The sequence below is a fragment of the Numenius arquata genome, chromosome 1 (genome assembly GCF_964106895.1).
Source record: "Numenius arquata chromosome 1, bNumArq3.hap1.1, whole genome shotgun sequence".
Classification (NCBI taxonomy): domain Eukaryota; kingdom Metazoa; phylum Chordata; class Aves; order Charadriiformes; family Scolopacidae; genus Numenius; species Numenius arquata.
Genome location: NC_133576.1, coordinates 74,321,995 through 74,346,144, shown reverse-complemented (window position 1 = coordinate 74,346,144; position 24,150 = coordinate 74,321,995). Strand labels below are relative to the sequence as shown.

Here is a 24,150-nt window from a genome sequence, read left to right as displayed (position 1 = left end):
GTCCTGCAGTGAAGGGAGGAATCAAACAGATTGAGGAGAAAACATAGAGAAGAAGTGGACAGGGCAACAATTATTTGTTAATGTTGTTGAAAATGGTCAAAACATCTATTAGAGCCACAAATACACACGCGCACATCTGAGTTTTCAAGAGTATAGCTGTGATGACTCCCACTGAGGATACCAGGGTATTTGGAAATGGTTAAGATGGGAATCTGCATATAGAGGAAAAAGGTACAAAATCTGCCATCCAGACTGAATGCCAGACTGGGGGCCACACCACCAGGAAAATGCCAAAGAATCCTGAAGTCAAGCAGATCTATAGGCTGGGCTACAGGAAAGACTTTGCTCTCTTCAGAGTGGTTCCCTGCATTGCCTCCTGGAAACCTCCAAGTCTTCAGATTAATTGAACACATAGACACACACACACACACACACTAAACTCTCAGCCATTTGCATTAATCTGCAGGTTAACTAAAGGTTACCCTCAGCAAAGTACTTACACAATTATGGACAAAATCTGCTGGGAAGATGGGTCTATTCAACAACCACAGCTGGGATCCTGGCAAATGTGCTCAGGTTCCCCTGTGCGGGTTAAGCTGTTTCAGGATGACTGGTAGATCCAGCGGTACAGCACAAAATCGTTAAATGTGGTGCTCTGCTCTGCAAAGCTAATTTTGGAATGAAAAATCATTGTTTTCTTTAAGAAACACATTTAGCTTTCGATTTTATTTTATTTTTTCGCTTTTTGGCTGAACTCTTTTTAAACACTGACTAGCAAGAATTCTTTTCCCCTGGGTCTCTGGGGAGTCCTGTGGGTCTATGCTGCAGGGCACTGAAACCAATGTCTCTGCCCATTCTCCTCCTCCCTCCTTCTCCTAGACCTCCTTTCCACCTTTTTCTCTTTTTGACTGTGAAGAACAGGAGAAGATACCCATTACCCTGCTTCACTGCTCTGTAAAAAGAATTTTAAAACTCCTAATATTACTTAATCACAGCTTTCAGTGCCCCTGCTGCCATAAAACATTATAACAATGGGCTGGCACTTCATCAATTGTAATTTGCTGATATTACAGTCACAGTAGCGCTCAACATAATTGCCTTGCTCTACCACTGACTCGTAAGGCTTCTTGATCTCGGTCAATACTTCTTTGCATTGGGGGCTGCAGTCAGAAATTTTGGTCTAATAGCTTAGCTTTTTTGAATTTCCAGTTCCTGCCTATTTAAGCAGGATGCGTCCCTCCAAACGCTTGGCTTACCGTTGCCCTCAAATTTCAGTCCCAGACACTTAAATCTATCAGGACACACTTTATTCTTCATTATTCCCAATTTTACACATAGTAGCACAACACTTACAACTTCCAAATAGAGATAATAACAGCAGTTATTAAGAATGAAGGAGCTAGCTTGAAGACAGTAAAATAAATTTAGTTAGGACTTTGAATTCCTCACAGGTCCAAAACTCCTCCCAGCAAGAATATGACTTCAAACCATACAGATTATTAATAAGATGTTTATTTCAGGACAGAAGGCACCTTGAGAATCTATTTGATTATGTTGTGTTTTTCTGAAGACAAATTAAAACATAAATTATCAGCCCAAATGACTTCTACTGGAAATGAAGGACAGCAACAAAATAAGAAAAAAAAAAAAATAGTGCAAACTCTACCTGACAGACCATACTGTGTGTGACTCATTCTATAAAAGTCACCATTGTGAGCTGCACATATTTATTCCTTATACGATTGTAGCTTCTCTGAGGTTGGGACAGAGATGACACTACAGAGGCAGGAAAAAGCCTCTCTGCAGAGAGACAGTCAGACACAGCAGGCATGAAAACACCCTTGCTGGACACTTGTAGGGAGTAAAGCATAAAATCCATGTCACATTACACTTATATGGCTATATGGGCAACGATACATAATGCTGAGATGCAGACTTTCTAAAACACTGCAGGGAGCAGATATACTTTGATGTCTTTGGCTAGTTTTTTATGCCACTGCTTTGTGACACCACAGCCTGGCTCTAAAAATTGCCCTCCCAGACTTCTCTTTGAGAAGCGGACTACTCTCAAGTTCAGCAAGCACAGGGTGGAAAGAAGACAAAGGAGCCTAGGGAGACACTGCAGGCTTTTATGTGGGCCAGCTGACAAACCTGAATGCTGGGAGATCAGTGGGCTTCTGATGAGGAACTCGCTGATGGTCCAGCAGGGCTGTGGTAGACCTCTCCTCCCCCCTGCCACTGTGGCTTGCCTGTGCAAGTGCTTTGTAATAGAGCACTTGCAAAAAGCCTTGCTTGCAAGTATTCGTGTGAGGGGCTTGGCAGCACAGTGCCAGGACCAACTCTCACCAAAGGGGAGCCACAGCAAGGATTATATTCCCTGTTTGTAGCTCTGGCGTGCTCAGCTCTGATATCCTTGAAATGACTGACTTGTTTTCTAACGCTCTGGCTGCCGTAGCAAGGGTAAGAGCTCTTACTTGGGCCGTGGGAACAGCTGGGGACATTAGTGCCTGCCTTTAGAGATGGACTCCAGGCTGGAATTTGCTCCATCCAGACTGCAGGGCTTTGGATGCCATGTGAAATCCCACGCACTTCGACTACCGGCTCACACAAGTGGAAGGCTACCGTGAGAGTTAAGCTTTGCTTATTCTGCACATTTTGCCAAGATTTTGAAAACCACTTAATGGACTTGGACAGACTCAAGGAGTGTTTTTAGATTCAAGTACTACTTGTTTAATGGATTTATTTTATAAACATTGGCACTGAGATTTTCAAAACTTCTTTGGGATTTGGCTTGCTGATTCCTCTTAATTTTTAATGTAAAGTAACATGTGAAGCTGGCAAGAGCGACATAATTGTATAACTCCAACAGTTGCATAAGCTCATTTCATATTCAGAACAAGACCTCCATCCACCAGGACGTGGATGAAATAGGCAGCTGATATTTCTGTCTGGAGGACCATTTCCCTTCAGCTTTACAAAGCATGGCATTAGTATTATGCTCATGGCACCCAACTATCTCCTTTTAAAAAGCCTTTCAAGCCTCGTGATTTCAAATTTATACAAATAAAAAATAAGCCTGTGCATACATATGCAAATATATGCATAAGTGTATATAGCTGTATTTATTTTATATATGCATGTGTCTGTGTATGAATGTATATGCACACACATTCCTATCTGCATGCTTCTTCCTTGGCACTGGCTGCCTGGCTGTTTGCATCTCTTTAGAAACTTCCAGCATTGCTGTTCTGACCCTGCACAGTGTTACCTCTTGCTCCTCTGTGGGCACCCAGGACGTGCTAGCACTTGGAGAACTACAGTGAGACAAAATTGCATGTGTTCCCAACAGGCTGCTCCTCTGAGGCTTCGAGCCCTTCACCCTACGAGAGCAGTAATTAAGGAAAACGGATGCCTTGGGGTGGGAGAGGGATTGGGATGCTGTTCGGTGTGTAGGCAGTGCAAGCACTTACAGCCTGCAGGTGAAGCCTGCTGAGGAAAGGTGGTGGGGTGACACGGTGACTGCTGTGCAGAGGTCCCCAATTCACTCTTTCTGCAGCAAAGTTCAGGACAGTAACACAGCATTCCCCAGGGACAAGAAAGAGAAGGGGGAAAGGATGAAATCTGGGAGAAACACAGCTTTCTCATTTAATCACAACAAACTGAAAATGTCTTACGCGTTCAGAATAGAGGAAAACTAGTCATTAACTTATGCAAGGCAGCTGGTTTCCCAATAATGGCTCCTACACATTCTGGTTTTAATATTATTGTTCTTGTCAACTGTGGGAACGCAATGTATATTAATGATGGTTTATTCCAAATTGGTCATTGTTGGAGTTAATAATTAGGTAGTCAGGCACTAATTATCTCTATTTTGTCTCAAATCATTAACTCAGAAATCTGGAGAAGAAATTTTGGAGGCAGGCATCAGAGCCACACACAGCTAGGCAGGCTCCTCTGTGGGCGCAAGAGACACTTCACTCTGGAGAGAGGCACCAGCCTACGCCCAGGAGCAGAGACAGCGCAATACTGCTCCGAGTATGGGGTGCAGGGTGGCAGCACCTTGGAGAAATATATACACATGTGGTGCCCATCTATTCTTTGTAGCTCAGGTTCACCCATGAAGGAGAAAAGCTCCCCAAAGGCACTACGTGGCACCTGGACAACAGAGCATCTCCAGCGGGGCCACCACTGCTCACTGCATCCAGCTGGACGGGCACCAGCAGGAGGGCACACCAATAGGAAAAGATGGCATAGTGGGTCTGCTTGGAGGATATGAGGTCTCAGCATTTACTCTGAAATAAGCCTCCTGTAGAAATGACTACAGGAAAGTGCTCAGGACAAGGACAGGTCTGGCACACAGGGAATGACGGACCTTGGGCACATGGGTGGAGCTGCCCGAGCTCCTGCTGGGGCAGGGGACACCTGCAGCACTCCTCCAAAGGTCTGTGCTTTCAGGACATGGCTGAGCCCTCACCACTGCTCCCCACCTACCGGCAGCACCCACCTCTCCTCAGGTGCGTGCAAGATACCCCAACTGCAATCATCCTCCCCTATTTTCCCTAAGTATTGTGGAGATTACACCAGAAATGCTACACAGGAAGCCTTCAACAGTAGTTCAGGGCATACCTTTTTGCTGGCCACCTTAAATTGAACTGAGTGTATCCTCACAGTGCCTTAGGGGACAGCAAGAAAAAATTCCCTATTCAGTTATTCCGGTATAATCTATCCTTCTCATTTAAGAGTTTTCAAGGTTATCTTGCCCTTGTGGGCACAAGAAAACCTGCGAGACACCAAGAGAAGCACCCACCACCACTTGTTATGAACTTACCTCAACATAGAGGATAGGGAAAATGCCAATCTTGTCACCCAGCATTCCTTCTGCCCAGTTGTCATCTACCCTCCTGATGACCGTCAAAATTTCATCCTAAAATCAGAGATACACAAAATACATAATCGGATTTTTTTAGTAGAAGGATGCCAGTTTTTAGTTACCCACTTGACAGCTTAGGGAGAGAGTACACAGAGAAGGCCATAAGTCATGTAAAAATGTTCCCTGAATCCTAGGCCAGCAGCATCCCTGGCCCAGTGTCCTACCCCAGGCATCCCATCCAAAGTACATTGGAGAACCTTGCAGATAGGTGCAGCTCAAGCTGGCTGCCATCAGCTCCAAGGGCCTGGGCACATTGGCTGGAAATAGGTGACTCCTGGCTTCACTGCAGGGACAGGGAGAATGTTTTACCCAGGAGGTCACCTCTAACCCAAAGGAGAAAACCCTCTAGCATGAAGCCGGCCCTGTGCATTGAGAACCTATTGTGGCACTTGGTTTCTCCAGAATACAATTCAAAAGGAAGCACCAGTAGAGCACAGGCAGTCCTGGAAACACTTCCAGAAAGAAGCAAAAGGTACAGCACGAGGTACTCAGCAACTAGCCTACACTGCTGATGCACGGAATGTCAGTTTTCCTTTTTAAAAAAGTATATTAGGAGATGAAAGTGTGAAGCAGCTAATAAGCTAAGGATAATGTCATAAAGTTGTGTTCAACTGTTGGATCATCTTCTGTTTAGATACAAGTTTCTTTTCTAAAACTAATGGCATTTTAATATTGTAGTTAATCTAAGGCATCTTAAAAAAATCTCAACTGAAGATGAACTTTTTTGTGGTTATAAAACAGGAGATTGAGCAAAGTGCAAATAAGATTCATACTGCTCAAGGTTTGTCTTGACAGAGTTCAAACCTAGAACACACCAGTCATTACACAAGCTCAGGTGACCAGAACTAAACCCTGTGTTTTCCCTGTCTGAGCTGCTCAACTTGTCAATGGACTGTCTGCTGAGGTTGTCATACTAAATCCAGTCTTGAGCCAGCTCCTCTGGCTACAACAGCTGGGGAAGGCAGCCCTCTTTGCAGGAGACCACCTGGATGCTCACATCTCCTACAGTCAGAGAAAAGGAGTGGGCTGAGAGAAACTGTGAAGTTTGCTGAGTTGCCATTCATTCTCTCACAGCATCTGATCTTCCTCTGCTCCTGTGCAGAAATTTATATAAAAAAAAGAAACATCTTCCTCCAGAAAGCTGAGACAGTTCTCTGCCATTCTCACTTTATTTCCACCACTCACTTTAGGAAAATAAGAGCTACACATGGTCTGTCACCCTCAAATAACAAGCTATCTATGTTAACTGGTCAGGCAAGGGGAGCTGGTTTTTTGCAGACACTTCTCACACAGAAAAAAACTCGCAAATTCCTGATCAGGATGTTCAGACCATGGATTTACGTGGATAGAAAATGACCAGAACAGGGATGTGATGTACTTTGCAGTTTTTGAACATGTGCATTTTGAACACATGCACTTCAAAATAGTTTAAATGTTTCCTTTGAATTATTCATCTGAATGATCCATTAGGGGAAAGCTCAGAGAAACAGCCACAGACTGAGTCCTTCAGCTATTTATTACAGCTGGAAGGATGCAAAAAGAATTTGTGCATTTAATTTCCTGAAGAAACAGATAGCATTCCCTTCCAAAGCCCTGTCTGCACGGAACATTTTTGATCTGTGTAAAGAGCTGACAGTAATACATCTCTGCAAAGTTTCCACTTGCTCTTACAAAAGACCGATTATCATAAATTTTGAATCTAGGTAAAGGGAGTAAATGAGGAAAATAAAAGACTGCACCACTTCAAGAACCTGATATGAGTGTTCCTACTTTCTATATTTGTTTAGCTATTTTCTTAAAAGACTTTTAAAAAACCCAAAATGTAATGGGTCTACACTTTCATTATGTTTATGTATACATATATAATTTTATGTGTGTATGTGCATACATATGCATATGCATGTGTAAATATATGTGTACGTATATAGTTGCATATATATATACGTAAGATAAGAATTTAAGAAAAAAAAATTAACTGTAAAACCCTAGAAGCATTAAACTAGATTTTGTTAGAGGTACCATGCAATCGCATCCCTGGATCAGGTTGGACAGGCACCTGGCAAGAAAGGTTTGTCCTGTGTTGATCCTACTTGAGGATGGGACAGGGAACAAGTGAGCTTTGAAGATCCCTTCTAACTTTACTTTCTACAGACCTACGAAATCTGGAAGCCCTTCCATATACTGATCTTAGTTTGGTCCTGTCAGGTCTGGCCACAGAATGCGGTCATATATATGAGAAAACCAGATAGCTGCACATCCCAAGATATGCTGACATTCAAAATGCATATCTTTGTGGGAGAGCAATGTGCAAATCCTTGAGAATGCTTTACATTACAGAATTAATTTTCAGAAGGGTGTTGAAAATCTCCAGGAATTACAGCAAATCCCAAAACATCTTTTGAAATTCCTTATTAATAGAAAGTTTCTTTGAATTCACAGCCCACGACATCATTCTATACACTGGGCTGGTGAAAGCTTCAACATGAACTATTTTAGTACCTTAAATTAGTTGGATAGCCATGCTACTTATAAATTCCTAGAAAGGTTCCCAAAAGGATCATGAATAGTAAAGAGCCACAGATCTCTTGGCATACCACTTCAACTTTCTGAACTTCACTGTTTCACATGTACTAAATTGATTTCCAGGCAGCATAAAGGAATCCAAGCCTCAAATCTCATTTCAAAAGCCAATGGTATCCATTGTAGTTCGACAAAGATACCTTGTGCTTTTTTTATGCCTGTTTCTAAAGTCTGTAATTATTTGCTCTCTCCTACTTGCTCAAGTCTCTCTCTCTATTCACCAGGACCGGGCAGCCTTGCAACAGACACGTGGGACCTGCAGTTCCAGTTTATAACCATTATCAGAAAGGAAGTCAAAGATAAATCACATAAAAAGCAATCTGATTGATGGAGAAATGAACCCTTTTGCTGAGAAAACAGCACAGAACTGTGTCCAATAACAGTCATGATTCACTGCCTGATTTTTACTCTAGTCATTAACGGCCATTAACGAAGCAATGCAAAGCAGATGCGCTCGCTATTCTGCAGAGATAACAACTCCATCTAGAGCACTGGGGAGATCTCAGTGATGGAAGGATGGCACCGTGTAGTGTTTGGTGCCCCCGCTACCGACACTTGCCAGCTGGCATGAGAATCCCAATCGCTGGCTACGGCCAGGACAGTCCCTCTGTGAACAGCAAATGCCGCTGGAGTCGAGCGTGAAGGGGCTGGGATACTGCTCCCCAGCCGGGAATCAGTATTGGATGTGATGGCACCAAGATTGGCACATTTGTTAAATGCTGTTCTCGGCTGGGAACAAAGTGTTGGAAAATGAAGGAAATAGTTGAAGAGATTAAAAATGTGACGAGCAATAAAGCATGGGAAACAGTTGATGTTACCTTGACAGGTTTGAGGCTCATCTGCTTTCAAAGGGACTCAGCCTTCAAAGGGCCACATGAACTCATGCATGCGAAGGATGGCCAAACACCAAAACAAAAGTGTGGGCCGGATTTGGACTTGGTCTGAAGCTGGAGTAACTACGCAAATAGACAGCAATGCAATTACTCCATAGCTGAAAACAGTGGCCTCTTGAGCAAGGCTTGTACCAGAGAGCGCATAGCCCAAAGGAGGATGGGTTATTTTTTAAAACAGAGACAGCAAGAGCCCAGGCTCAACTGGAGTATCACATAAGAAGACATTAGAAATCTGAGTTGAATGAGTATACCTCAAGGGCATGCAATGGGACTCTGTAGGCCACACGGCAATTTCAACCAGGATAGTGAACACCAGGATTAAGACTTCGGAAGCTACTGAAGTGAAACTGGTGCAAAGCTGAGACAATGCTGGAAGCCGTCATCACAGAGAGCAAAACAACTGCTAACTGACTGATCTGGCTGATCACTACCAAACACTGAGGAAAAATATGTTAAGTCACAGATCTGGGATGCTTTATCTTCTTGTAGTCACTGCAGAGGAGGCAACAGTGGTGGGTCCCTATACCTCTATATATGGCTACTTTGGGAGGAGGAGTTAAGGGAAGCAGTCCACTTGGTGTACGAGAACAACAGGTTAGAGCTTTGTTTGTTGCACTGGATACAGAAGAATGGGGTTTCTCTGTCCTTCATAGTTTTATACTTACAGATACAAAATTATTACATTTGATTTATCTTTGGCCTTTTATCTGGAGAGTGTGTCATCAGGAGATGAAAATGGGTAAATGGCAGAACCCCCCTGCAGCACTGCTCATGAAGATCAGTGTAAAGCAGACTTCATTTCCTTGCAATTCACCTCTGGAACAACAGGACATTTTAATTTTGAAAAAAAAAAAAAAAAAAAAAAACAAACCAGAAAAACTAGTAAGAGGAAAACCCAAATATCCTTCCTTTGTTGTCTTTTACTGCACCAACAGATATGCTGAATGCATCACAACACAGGGCCTGGGAAAAAGCAAAGCCCAGCAAAAGAGGAACAAAACATAGTGATACACTCCCTATGCTTGGTTTCTCTTCTTGTAGTTCCTCTTCAGAGCAAAACTCTTCTTAATTGTATGTTTGTAAGGAAAATCCCATTATAAGTGTCTGGTAGCATTAAATGCATTGCAGGACACAAACAGGTTATACCAGTTTGTATAAATGGTATGCCAATGCAATCCCTCTAGCTGAGGGAAGAACAAAGAGCTTATATGAAATTGAGATCAGGTCCAGCATCTTCAGATGCAAACTGAGACATTCAAATGATGAATATTGCTCCGAGTGACAAATCACATCTACAGCAACGCAGGGCTCTTAACTCTGTGCAGAGGAACTGACTGAATCAGCAGATGATCTAAAATCTGGGCTAAACAGGAACCTTCATCAGTGCAGGTGACAGCTAAAATTAGCATTGAGAAAACTGATGAAAACATGATGGTAAAGTCCTGAGATGAAAAATAGATTATTCACTGTCAGGGAGAACAATAGGCAAGACATAAAAACAGTTACAAGGTGACAGTGCATGTAGTGGAAGGAGCTAAAGGAGAAAATAGCAGTAGAAGAGAAACCAAACCCCCTTGGGGAAAACACAGTCATCAGGGATAAAAGGATGCAGACAGTAACACAAGGGGTAAAAAAAGAAGGAAAATTGAGGGATTGAGAGTTGAGCTATACAGCAGAAAGAAATGCTCCATGCGAGAATGACATTGGACAGCCGAGAAAATGAGAACTATCAGTGTACAAAGACAGTTATTGTAAGGGAGGTATACTAATATATAGCACCAAATATATCAAATACAAAAGTGTCTGGGCAAGGACCTGTTCTAACAAAGAAGGCTACAACTGCCTACCATACCTATTAAGTTTCTTAGATTGAGAAAGCAATGAATACCTTAAGTGGCCAAGGAAGTCTGCTTCTCAGAAAAATCACCATTGTAACTCTAGGCAAGCAGTGAGGAAAACAACGCGCCAGCAAATATATATTTACTGAGAGGATCTCAAAGGTGACTTCTGGCTAACTTTCTATTTGTGCATGGCTGCTGCTTCTCACTAAGCAGCCCGCTTTCTTGCAGAGATTCACAGCTCCAGGGAGGCTGGGTAGTCGCAGGGTTTGCAGTGTTTGCAATCAAACACTTTGCTTGATATAGAGCAAAAGTGCTTACAAATCTTTTGTTAAATAAATATGAGAAAGTATACATTCTAGGAAATTGCATTCTGCTGAGAAAAGTCGCACTAGTGAAAAAGATGTTACATTCGGCAAGAAAATTATATGCTGCAAATAATTCATTCAGCTATAATAAGTAGCCTCAAAAGAGGAGGTCAGTAAAATCCTAGCAAAGGATATTTTTATCATCTATTTCATATTCATTTCCAGCATAACTGTTATTACTTTATGTGATACTATAACAACCACAGACAGCTGAAATAAAACAGAAAAGGACATTGAACAGGTTCTCCATGGCATTCAGTGCCATAAATTCACATTAGGGGATATGCTTTTTTTTACAGTGGGTTTCTTGATATCCGTGAAGCCCATCTAAGGTCAACACAAATTGCTAGGGAGGGGAAGGGGAGACAGAAAGCAGGTGGGGAGGTGGGGGAGAAAAGAAAAACGTGACATTTTAAATCCAAAGGAAATTGCAGTATCTCAGTTTTCTCTCATTCCAAATGGAATTTATTAAACATTTTTGGTTTTAAGAACACAAAGACTTTTTTTAAAATGTCTGCTTTTTAATGTCTTTGTGTTCTTAAAATAGGAAATACCGTGATATATGACAATAGTGTATTTCAACTACTATTTGGTATATGGCATGATGCAATATATGTTTTGAAGCTGAATGGCATTTTAAAACATTGGAACATCTCATTCAAATAGGAACATTAAAAGACACATTTCCATTAGATTTTTTCTGAAATTGAGTCGTTCTTGCAGAACGTTTCAATGCAGATGGAATGTATGCTTTTCAGACAGAAGAATGTTCTCAGAAAGTGTGTAGCCAGTTCTACTTGTTGAGCCTCACTGGCTTTATACCAACCTTGCTGTAAATGGCATGAGCTATCTCTCTGCCTTCTCTAGGTACTGGAACAGGTTGCCCAGAGAAGCTGTGGATGTCCCATCCCTGGAGGTGTTCAAGGCCAGCCTGGATCCGGCTTTGAGCAACCTGGTCTAGTGGGAGGTGTCCCTGCCCATGGCAGGGAGGTTGGAACTCTATGATCTTTAAGGTCCCTTCCAACCCAAACCATTCTATGATTCTATGATTCCTTTAGACCAAATGGGAGCAAATTCCCAACGATGCTAACACGGGGCTTGTCCCCAGGGGAGGCTTTGCACCCACCCAGTCCTGCAGCACAGTTGGTGTGTGGGACATTGCAGGTCCATCAGGCAGGCTCTGCCTCTGCAGGGAGGAGGATTTACAAGTTGGGAGAAACCAATGTCCTTCAGCACATTACATGAGGGGACGTTCCACTTAATAAAGGAAATTCAGCCCCTTCAGCCTGTCCCCACTTGGCTGCCTGAGGTAAAGGGCTTTAATTTTCTCATACATTAAACCAATTGAAAGAAACAAATGGAGTGGAGGGTGTCCCTGGGCAGAGCTGACTGGGGAGGCTGTACAGATGTCCCACTGGTCCCAGCACCACTGTACTCCAGGCTCAGCTGTCAGCACCCCACATGCCCCATCAGTCCCTACAGAAGCAGCTTTCTAAACATTTTTTATTTTTTTATTTTTTTTTTACAAAACCCAAACCTATTTCCCTACCTTGGTGAAGGTCAGGCAATCCTTGTCTTGATCTTTATCCTTTATTTCAAAGTCATAAAGTGCTTTGCCCTGAGGTGGAGCTTGCGGGAGGGGCTTGATACACTGGATGTAGCTGGCGGGGAAGAAGCCGTGGTTCCCATTGAGCTCCCCATAGTACCAGTTCTCGTCCACCTTCCGCCGCAGTATGATGATGTCCCCCTTGTTAAACTTGAGGTCACCAGGCTCTTTTCCTTCATACGTGTAGAGGGCTTTGCCGTAGGGAAGCTGAGAAACACACTGGGGAAACAAAATAGGCAACACCTTTAAGGAAACTCAAGCCAGCACCAATTTCCTTCTTAAAGTTACTTTCAGCTAGAAACAAACTGCTCATCCATGACCGAATTATCCCAATGACTGCAGCTGACTGATACATAACACTGCACCCTGCATCTTACAGGAAAACTAGGATGCTTGTGAGGGTAAGACCGTTATGTCAGAGGAGGCACTGCAGTTCTCCTGAAGCTCAGCTGAAAGCCATGGTACCTCTTACACCATCAAGTAGCATCTGTTAATTTGCAAAATGTCCTATGTAAGCAGGACTATGTGTTTAAACGAGTAAAACTTGACACATGTAAAGGTAAAATATTAGACATTTTGACCTTCAGGGTTGCTTTGGTTTCTGAGGCTCAGAAGATAAACAAAACAAAACAAGCTTGAAGATTCACATGGTTCTAAAAGTTGGCAAGTTGAAAATTTTTCATTGCATTTGTTTGAGCAACTCCAAACATTTTTGAGTTTGAAGCTTTTAGTTTAGCTTTTGATTCTGTAACCAAATACTCTCACTATTTAAAATTCCCAAGCCTCATGCTGCTCACTGAAGGCTACTGTAAACAGTTATAATGTTCTTTGTTGCTTATGAATTAATGTCCCTGTGGAAAAGCAGAATAGGCAGAATGCCTCAAATCTTGCTTTTAGAACTAAAAAGAGCTCTGAGGCTTTCACTCTCATTAAAAGAAAGAAACAAACTTTAAAAAAATCACAGCACAAGAGCAAAAAAAAAACCTTAAAAGTTAATCATTTGGCGTGATAGAAAAGAGAAACCTATTACTGTTCAAAATTGTTATCAACTATATAGACAGAGGGATGGAGTCCACCATCAGCAAGTTTGCGGACGACACCAAGTTGTGTGGTCTTGTCGATACACCAGAGGGACAGGATGTCATCCAGAGGGACCTGGACAGGCTGGAGAGGTGGGCTCAAGTAAACCTCATGAGGTTCAACAAGAGCAAGTGCAGAGTTATGCACCTGGGCCGGAACAATCCTCGCTATCAATACAGACTGGGGGATGAGGTATTAGAAAGCAGCCCTGAGGAAAGGGACTTGGGGGTGCTGATGGATGAAAAGCTGGACATGAGCAGGCAATGTGCACTTGCAGCCCAGAAGGCCAATCACATCCTGGGCTGCATCAAGAGATGTGTTGCCAGCAGATCCAGAGAGGTGATTCTGCCACTTTACACTGCTCTGGTGAGACCTCACCTGGAGTACTGTGTGCAGGTCTGGAGCCCTCAATATAAGAAAGACATGGATCTGATAGAGAGGGTCCAGAGGAGGGCCACAAAAATGATCAGGGGGTTGGAGCACCTCTGCTACGAGGACTGGCTGAGGGAGCTGGGGTTGTTCAGCCTGGAGAAGAGGAGGCTCCGGGGAGACCTAATAGCAGCCTTCCAGTACCTGAAGGGGGCCTACAGGAAGGCTGGGGAGGGTCTGTTTACAAAGGCCGGCAATGACAGAACAAGGGGTAATGGCTTTAAACTGGAAAAAAGCAGATTTAGATTAGACATTAGGAATAAGTTCTTTACCATGAGGGTGGTGGAACACTGGAACAGGTTGCCCAGGGAGGTGGTTGAGGCCCCTTCCCTGGAGACATTCAAGGTAAGGCTCAATGAGGCCCTGGGCAACCTGGTCTAGTTGGGGGTGTCTCCGCTGACTGCAGGGGGGGTCGGACTAGATGACCTTTGAAGGTCCCCTCCGCCCCAGAGGATTCTATGATTCTATGATTAGATTGAAACTACTTGATTGTGAAGAATTCTTCACAGAGTTCACTTTGGGCTGGTGCAAGATTCTCTCACCCAGGCTGCAATCACATGAACAGTTTTTTGGGTGAAAATACCAGTTTACACAGCCCTTGCCCTTGCCCTCCCTGGATACTTGCTCCCCGCTTCTTGCTGAATCCCACAGAGCAGGGGCTAACTGTGTTGGACACTGCTGTCGCTTTGGTCCTGTAATCGCTCTTTAACCCATTCTGAGGGAGAAAAGGTGCTTGGCTGTATTATCCTCTGCCGTTTTAAATTTTATTTAGCTTGAGCTACAAGTCAACTTGCAGGCCTCAGTGCAAATATGTAGCAGCACATACCACAGGGGATGTTTACGGGGTGCTGTAAAGTCAACCTTTCATAACAGTCTTTTTTTCAGAGATGTTTTTTAAAAAATGACATAGTTCTGTGTTGCATATATATGCCTACAAGTACTCTGTTCCCCGCTCTGTACTCTGGCAGTCAATGGGGTGTCCTACAGGGACAATGAAAAAGTAAAGGCATGTTTAATAAAACACCCTGGTATTCCCCAGGGTGTTTCTTAAGCCTGTACTCCTGGATGATATTCCTGTGCATAAGAATAGCACTCGGATGCTTTCTGCAGGGAGAAGGTGGAGCGGCCCAGCAGAAACACTCCATTTCCCAACTCCAGCCAGAAAATGAGATGCTGGGGTGACTTTTTACGGTATTTCTTAAAGCAACAAGCAGAGGCATTTGTCGATCTCGATGGGTACATTAAATGGACCCGCTCTGGTAGGGCAGGTTTTATGCTCTTACACCTGCATCTTTTGGCAGAAGGAGGAGGAGAAGCACCAGTCCGCTGCCTGCCAGCGCAACCTCCTCCGGCTGCTTCTGGGTGCCAGATGGTTGCTGCGGCAGGCAGATACCACGCTGTTCAAAAAGTAAGTTTCTTGAGTGCACCTTCACACACAGGCGCTAAGTCACTCATTTTATTAGGAAGGGCTTTAGTAGCTGTGCCTGTCTTGGAGAGCATATGCAACAGGTCCTCTTGCCTACAGCATACGGTGAAGGAGGCAATCAACCAGGCACAGCTCTACAGAGCACTATCCGTGTTGTCTGGACGGGGATTTAATTTCATTCAGATGTGTCCCCAGCTCTCGGTTTTCTCATTACCGATTTATGGTTCCTCTTTTTTTCTCTGTACTCTTTTGGATTTTGCTGTATCTGAATGAAGGCACCTAGTTAAAGACCGGTATTTTGGAAGTACCTTCAAACATAACAAAAAGAAGCATAAAACCAGAAAAGAAAATCAACAGCCAGCTAACAAAGCATGCATCAAACAGTCTCTGCCAAATCAGTGGCAGCATCCTACTGATATTTTTCTCTCTGCCAGGATCGTTATTTCCCTTGACACCAAAGCTTCCCCCTCCTCCCCAGCATTTTAAAGATTAAGCCTATGATACCATTAAACTCCTTAGGTAAGGCATAGATTGCATTACCTATGCAAAACTAGACTAGAAAAAAAAAAAAAATTAGGCTGAAAGATTATGGAGCCTTGTAGTAATTTAGAAATAAGAGATTCATTACTTCAACTCATGCTGGGAGAAGACAATTTATCAAATACTGAGTAAGACTTCTGCCAGGTGCGCACTGGACCACTGCTGATCCAGGCACATGCCTGGCAAGAACACTCCGTATCACTTAGCCTAGATGGGGCCTTCCTATTCCCAAGATCTTTGTAGCAATTCAAGGTCAGATCACTTTCTTTACTTTTTAACCCCTTTCTCTTCCCAAGCCTCATTTTATTGTGTTAAAAGTGAACAGCCCCGAGAGCTACAGAAAAAGAAACTGGATTTTATTCAGTCTCACACATCATCAATGAAATTCTTACAAAACACATGCTGGGCTTTTATTACTGATTAATTGAGGTGGCTAGAAGATGATGCAGGTGCCTGTTTTTACCTTAACGTGATGAAAATGCAGACTTTCAAGCAAAACAAACTGCAAGACAAAAATTTTAATCTGAAATCTGGCATTGTTTAATTTGGAGACCCTACTGTGGCACCCCAGAGAATTTGCAGTTTAGGTGCTTGTATTCCTATTCTCTTTCATGGGTTTATTTATGGGCCATGTCATCTGGGGACTGTCCTCCACAGAAAAGCTTTGTGCAAAACATACTTTAACTGCAACTGACAGTGGGAAGGTTCTTCCAAAATAAAATGTTTCAGTTATCAGCTACAGCTTTTCTAATTCTGAGCCACAGCTTTTCAACTAAAAAATCTGTAGAAGCATTTGTTTGAAATGAACATGTTGTTCAGTGGAAAAGACACACTCCTACTGAAAATTTGCTGTAATTGAGACATTTCCCAGCCTTTCCATAAGGTCAGAAGTACCCATTTTGATTTAAGCACCCCAGGTAAAGATTGCATTTACTGTGGCCCAGGCAGAGGTAAAGAAATAACGGAGTCCTCTAACCCTTTTCAAATAAAGCTGCTTTTCCCATTCTAAAGCTCTAAGCATCTGCTCCAATCAACCAAAGAGAGAAATTCAATATCACAATTATAAAAAAAACCCAAACCCGAAAATAAGCTCTTGTAGCTTTTTTGCTGATATTTTCTGGACAAAAGGTCCAGCTTTCAGTGGACTTTCAGCAGCCAGATTATATTAATGAATCCTGGTCCCTAAGAAGCAGATTTTTGGAAGTTTCCCATTATTGTTCCTACTTTTGGTTAACCTGTAAGTGGGAAGCAAATCAGATTCAGAAAGCTCCTCTTAACTACACCTGAAAGGAGGGAGCATTAAGCATATTTCAGAAACAGAAGAAAACTGATCACTGCTGCTCTTTGCTAGTCACTCCCCATCAACAGTTAGGTGATTCTTAGAAATCTTCCTGTGATCCTATGATTATTTCCCTCTTTGCCAAATCCTGGTGCAGTGCAATTCTAGCCTAATGGTCCCCCTTTTCTTCACCTGACTCCCCCAATTCAAAGGCAAGGGCATCAGCCAGGACTGACCTCGAACTCATGGGCAAACCCCCCCAAGCCCTGTTGGGGAGCATGCCCTTTCCGTTTTCTGTTCAAACTCTCTGCCCCATGTCCTGTCCTATTTTCCCTCAGCTTTTTCTTCCATGCAATGGCATTTCAGTCAGACATCATCATCTTCAGCATTCCCAGGTGGTTCTTCTTACAAAATCTTCTAATCTAAAACAGGCTGCAAAGTGTCATCTAAGGGATCAGACTAAAGAAAAGCATAGGCAGGCAATGATTTTGGTAGATGCTAGTGATAAGCACAGAGATGTTCTTCCAGCAACTACAGGAGTGCTTACACCTTCCTCTTGCTCCCAGGGTCAGCAGAGCAAACCCTCCTTACCCATCCTCTGCCTCTCCCGCGCCTGGGCACCACTGCAGCAAGAGCTGGTGGACACCACTGAGCCACCACACTACCCTCTCCCCATCCACTTCATCCCCTGCTCCTCAGCCAAAGCCCCTTCTCAGCTGCTCTCCCATCTCAGGATCTTCTGTAACACTATGTCCTGGGAGGGAAACTCCCTTTCCCAGCCTGGTCCCAGCAGCATCGTGCAGCTCCTTTCCCTCAGCAAGAGCTCACTGGAGACCATCACCTCACTATCTACCTCCTAGGCAGCTCTCGACCAGCACTCCTGCTCTGAGGGATCAGATCATCACCCCCCTCCCCAGCTGCCATGAAATCTGGTCGGGCATAATGCAGGCGGCCGCAAAATTAAATGGCCTCTGCATCTGACTGTATCAAGAAATCGATTTTCCCTGTTGATTTATTGTTAGGTTAACTGGAATTCGGCTATGATGTGTATTAAATTTCAAAACTGTGTGTGGGTGTGTATTGAAATAAAGAATGTAAGAAAGAAAGGAAGCAAGGAAGGAAGGAAGGAAGGGTTGAAGTCACAGTCAATGGCAATGGCCAGCTTCTTTTTTCTGTCAGTAAACGTGCATTGGCACGGTGCTGAATACTGCCAAAGGTTTCTTTTCTATTTCAGCAATCAATACTGACGTAAAAGCCTGAAGCGTTAATATGCTGAAAACCCCCCTTACAGAAGACTTAATGATATGTTGGCAACTCAATCATTCTGCATTTGTGTTTCAGCAATGTCAAACGGCAGCAGTTAAGCAGAAACCTGCTGGCAAATTGACAAACAACAGCCATGAAGCAATTAAGTGGCAACACTGGAGAATTTTTCATTACATATCCTGAAGAACAAAAGGAGGGGAAAAAAACCCAAACATGCTTGTTTCCAGTAAGGTCTCCCAATAGCAAGCTTTGTAGACTGTGAGCTGTACAGGTAGGTCTTAAGTTTTCGAATGTTATGGAAAAGAGAAATTTTCCCAATATGCTCAAAAGCAATGCAAGCTCCAACATGGGTCAAAGCCTGCCAGCTTCCGCGTGTGGAACTTGCTGAAGGAGGTCACTATTTAGAAAAATGCCCGACGCTTGCCCAAAGTACAGTGTGGGTGCCTACAAAAAATGCTTTGCCTACTTCACACTCTTTGGGAAATTAAAATAAAAGCTTCCCTGTGCAACCAGTTTTTCTTGAGACAGCAAACAGAGCCTGGATGTCTACGATGAGTGTGCCTTCAGTTTCTGTGTCTGTGCACAACTAGGGAGACTGGCCAAAATCATCAGAGAGGCTGGCCAGATTTGCTGGCTCACAAACACACAGGAGGGAAGTCCAAGACCATTCCTTGACATCAGTACACTGCATTATATAAGAACTCAAAAATAAAATACGCAGGGGCAAGGCCTCCAGATACCAAACCCAGACAGAAAAGCTATGACCCAACCCTTTGCTCAAACCAAGTTTGTGTTCGGATTCCTGAAACCCAAGAAACCTCTTGAGGCTCCGGATACAGCTCCTCTCTGCAACAGCAAAGCAGAAGACGACTGTTTTCTGCTGTGTGAAAGCCACATTTATGCTGAAGGGTAATTTCCCCCACCCAGGCTCTTGGCTTGTGCGGCTCAAGCTGTGCAAAGAAGGGAAACCTCAGCCTCTTTGCTGCAAGGGCTTCCCCTGCGTCAGGGATCCCCCAAGAGAGGCAGATGTGACACTGCCCACTCCATGGGGCAGCACCCTCACCTGACCCCTGCTTCAGGGCGATGAAGGGGTGAAAGAATCAGGGAAATGCAAAAGGTGGAGGAGTGTTTTAACTCCTCCTCCTTCTGCTTCATGGGTCTTGTTCATAGTCAGAGCTGGAGGTGAAGCAGGAATGGATGAAGCCAAACTGCTGCTGGAACAGCCTGATAAGAGCACTACTAGGGACAGTAATTTATTTTTTTCTAAACTGTACTTAAGTCATTTTAGCAAAACACACTAGCATGTTGCTTGCTGCAGTTCTTCAGATTTCTCCATCTCCATAACCTCCATCCTCCAAATACACACTGAAGAGTCTGTTCCTCTGTATGAATGAATACACATTTATCTCCATGAAGTACCACCAAGTGTGAACAACCAAAGCCAATCAAAAGTCAGTAAAGAAGAAAAAGAAAAGACACAGAAAAGAAAAAGTCATGAAAAGTACTCATCACATCTCAGTGACAAACTATAATTAAACAGAAACCACTACTATAAGTCATAAATAATAATTAAAACACATATTGTTAATTTTTTGCCTCATTACTCTGAAGTATCACACAAATCTCCCAGTCTGCCACAAGAAAAGATTCAGTGGCAATGCATAGGACTGCATTTACGCCTTCCAACATGAAGGAAGCTCCCCACGAGCAGGCTGGGCAGCACTTTAGCGTATGTTTTCCTGCCATCTGTAACAGCTTCGCAGAAATTGCATCAGCTGTGCTGGAGAGGACAGGGGTTCTGTGGTGGAGCATCCATCAGCAGGACTGCTGAGAAGGAGACAGGGTGCTCCCCGTTACTAGCACCCAGATCTTGGCATTGAAAGCACCCATTCCAATCAGCTGAGAGCGACTTAAATCATGAGCGTGAAATATCTGCTCGGATCCCTTTGGGACGGAAAAGTGGGAGACACTCTGGCGTTCAGAGTAGTAAGCTCAAGTAACTCAGTCATGGTGGCAATGACAGCCACATCTGCCCAGGCTTGGTAAGGGCTGTGCACTGCCCCTTGCTTCTCATCATCCAACCCGCCTACAGTCGCTCTCAATTTAACATCTTTGAAGAGCATCACGTTTCACTTAAATCAGTAGTGGTGCTTAAAACACGTCTCTTCTAAGTCAGCCCTAGGAAGCAAGAGAGAGCACTTGTACACGCAATGGGCTGCTGAAACAAGGGGCTGGGGCAGACTCTAGCCAGTGCAGGTATAATAAATGTATGTCACCGTAAGATCCGTGACCTGTAGAGTTTTTAGTGGCTTCTGTCCTCAAGAAGAACTTTCCAGGATGACAGATCATAAATCATCATTATATCTCACAGCAAAAACTCTTAAAAAGTGGTTTGTCTTCTATGTAAGATGGTTTGTCTTCTGTACTGCTGTGCAGAAGAACTACCGCCCCCGGCTCACCTGGCTTGACAGATCACGGCCGCGACACTGCAGCATTTGCTTTCATGGAAAGCTAATAATAGGCAAATTAATCAAAGAGAATCTATTTTTGCACAAAGTAGCAAAGACAAAAAACAGCAACGCGCTATTAGTCAGCTCTGTGTGAACCATCAGTTTGAGCCTGAAAAATCACAGTTTTCAGGTACAACCTCTTTAAAATCAACTCTGAGAATAAAAGTACTTAAGCTGACAACAGAAATGGCACCGTGAAGAATGAAAACTGAACATAATCTTTTATATACCCTGGAAAGTGTCATGCTTATCTATAGTGCCATATAAGCAGTAATTAATTACAATAAAATAAAACTTCTTAACTAAAGCTCTACTATTTTATTTACTAAGGACTTGGACATAATGGTTAGGTCCTGATGCTGGCTGATGGTGCCATGGAGGGCTGCAGTCCTTGTGACACCTGAGGACACGTGCAGGCAATATGCTCTTGAGCTATGCAGAGCTCCTACCTGGAGCTGCTTCTGTGAAACTATTTTGAAGTACTAATAGGTCTTGGGAACACCTCTATGTGTTCCTGAGAGGTGGTCTTTATACATGGAGAGGAAGCTTAGGAGTCTATCTGCTGTTTCCAGAAGTGACTTTTGCAGCTAGCGTGAAGATACGGGCGAAAATGTTCAGCAGAACGAGACAAAAGGAATGCAAGCAGGTACAGCATCTTTCTAGCGTGTCAGCGTTGTTCCCCAAAGAACAGGGAACAACAATGTTCACCACCTCAGAACAGCAAAGGATGTTTTTAATCTTCTTCAGTGATGTGCAAAAGGAATACAAACTGCTCTTTAAAGAGCATGTCCCAAGGTTATTTTGTAGTTTATATGGCAAACAGGCCTGACCTGCATTGTACCTTACAAGGTCCATCTTTGTGCACACTAAGACTAAAAAATATTCCAAACTTCCCCTTGGCAAACGCAGTTGAAGCCTGCACCACAACTGAGAAAGAAACGGCAGGCTTTCCGATGCATAGCTTGTCACACAGGTATCTTTGGGAACCTCTGCTTTACCAGAATAGGATCTCAATTCTACAGGGCAGCACCATTTCTCTTAGGAAGTTTAAAATCTTGAATGCAAGACTGTCCCATGCTGAGCTAACCCGATCTCATAATCACAGCTAAAATAGCTTCATATCTCACACTGCTTCAGCTCGTCACTCAGTATCTATCAATATTTACAGATTCAAAGATCTCTTTTTACTAGTAACTCGTTTTTTAAAGCAAAATATTCTTAAACTACATGCACTCTCTATTAAACAGCACGTGATCTTCAGGGCCAGGTTGGATTTGTAGCAGTGAATTTGCAGCTATCGCTGCCCAGAGAATCGGTGGCTAACACCAGCCAGCTGTTTAACCATGTCAGCACAAAGTCCCTCATGTTCTGCAAAACCCGAAGCCTTCCAGACTCTCTGCTATTTAATAAGTGGTACTGTCAACACATTGCTGGCATTGTAGGCCAAATTCTGGTTTCAGTTAAACTTCTATAATCCAGTTAATCTTGATGAAGCGGCACGGATGTATAGAAAATTCCAACAATATAGAGATTTATCTTACAAGTAATCTTGTCTGAAACAAAGCTGAATGGCTGGCAGCGTCCACCAAAGAAAATATTTAGCGATCTCTCATACGCTAGCCATAGCCTTTACAAAGCCTAGGTATGCTCTGAGAATCTGTCCTTTCAGGCAGAAAAGAGTAACTGTACCCTAAGGGCTAAATTTTAGCCTTATAATCCTGTGCAGGGGTCCTGGTGAAAGGACTGGCGGCTGCACGCAGACATTTTAGAGCAGAAGCTGGTCTACAAAAGGCCCCAACCAATAGCTGAGGGGACTTCTAATCCAAGTATGCAATATGGCTTCATGAGAAACCACCAGACCAAAATACACCCAGACTGACTGCTTTGCAAAGGCAAGGGTCACCAAGCATCTCCTGAACCAGGACTTCAGGAGCTGGTGGTGGGTTAACAAAGAAGAAAACAAATAATAGAAAAAAAAACATCTTTTGCTGCAACTTAAACGGGCAATCTCACTGCAATGTGCTACCTGAGCAGTTCAAGGAGGAAAGATGGCAAAGCTGGCTACATTTAACCTGCCAGAGCCACGAATAGAGACACACTACAAAACAAATAGGAGCTCCCTTGAGGCCACAGAGAAACACAAAACAAAACCTTATATTCAAGGCACTACAGCAGTTATATATTTAAGGTTGCCTTGTGTTCTCCATTCAAAGTGTTACCTTAAATCCTCTAAATAAACATGAAAACTTTCACCGATTACTCCCCAGATGACACTGCTTTGGTCAGGACCATGACCTGTTTTTCCCAGCTGCCTGCCGGAACCCAGCCCTCGTGGGTTTTTCGGTAAAAGAAATGAGTTAAAAGTCAGCCCACTGTGCAATTCTGAGAGCCTTATGTTCTTTCAGGCTCCTTCACCTCCACAACGGCAGCATTTACAGTCCTGGAATTTTACACAATTCTTTACGCAGTAGGTCACGGCAAAAAAAAAAAAGAGAACATTTTGGGGAAAATACTAAAAAGTATTGCATAAAGGCCAATAGCGTGAATCTGTGCTGTAACCGCTTCATTTGATCTTTCCTGGTGGAAGCTGACAAAGCATGGGACAGCTTACATTTTCCAGTGGTGCCTTTGTAACTCTGCCGCCCAGAGCAGATACCTTTGGTTTGCTTTCCAGCCTTTCCACATCTTTCTTCTTGGCTCCTTGCCTTGTGACTCAAGCGTTTCCTTAGCAGAAACCCTCTCCCACCTCCGCCCCAGAAAGGACTTTATGGTCCAGTTCTGCTACAACTCATCAGAGCTGAGTTTCCTCCTGGCAGACACCAGGCAGGTCACAGCTTGGAGGTCCCACTCCAGACCCTGCTTTGCCAGGACTATTCCATCGCAATTTTTTCTCTCTCAGGTGGACCACAGGGAGGAGGGAGGGGTAAGGAAGGGTCTGGAGATGAAGCTGCCCCAAACCCAGAGCGGGCAGCTGTATTTACCATCTGGCGAAGCTCCCAGAGCTCAACAGAGGGAGCCCCACTCCGGCGAATCTTGCCGGGATTGCAACCGGTGGAGAAGAGACTTCTGTATTGTTGTGTTGTTTTCTTTTTTTTTTTTTTTTTAACATAAATAAATGCACACCAGGAAAATCTTTCTCCTCTCTTCCTCCCTCCCCTCATGCAAACGTTAACTTAAAGGTTGCGCAGAAGCTTCTCCCATCATTTCAATCACCAAGAATCAAGAAAATCAGCAGCTGAAACAATACAAGCCACTTTGGCAGCCTCAGCTCACAGGCTCCAGCACCCAAACAAAACAACCCAGAAAAATTTAAAAATGGAGGATTTTTTTCATTTATCTTTCTAAGGTGACATAGGGTTGTTCAAGGACCTTGTTGTGATTATTCCTTCATATGGAAACCTGCGT

General features: G+C 43.5%; 1 protein-coding gene across 1 annotated transcript in view; it reads right to left on the bottom strand.

Annotated features, from left to right (window-relative positions):
- Nucleotides 1-24,150, bottom strand: part of SH3RF3 (SH3 domain containing ring finger 3) — a 250,917-nt gene that overhangs the window by 80,004 nt on the left and 146,763 nt on the right. The window contains exons 2-3 of the mRNA XM_074145535.1: nt 12,159-12,434; nt 4,829-4,924 (exon numbers count right to left, since the gene is read on the bottom strand). Coding sequence (XP_074001636.1) covers nt 4,829-4,924; nt 12,159-12,434 — 372 coding nt within the window. The remainder of the gene's footprint in view (nt 1-4,828; nt 4,925-12,158; nt 12,435-24,150) is intronic.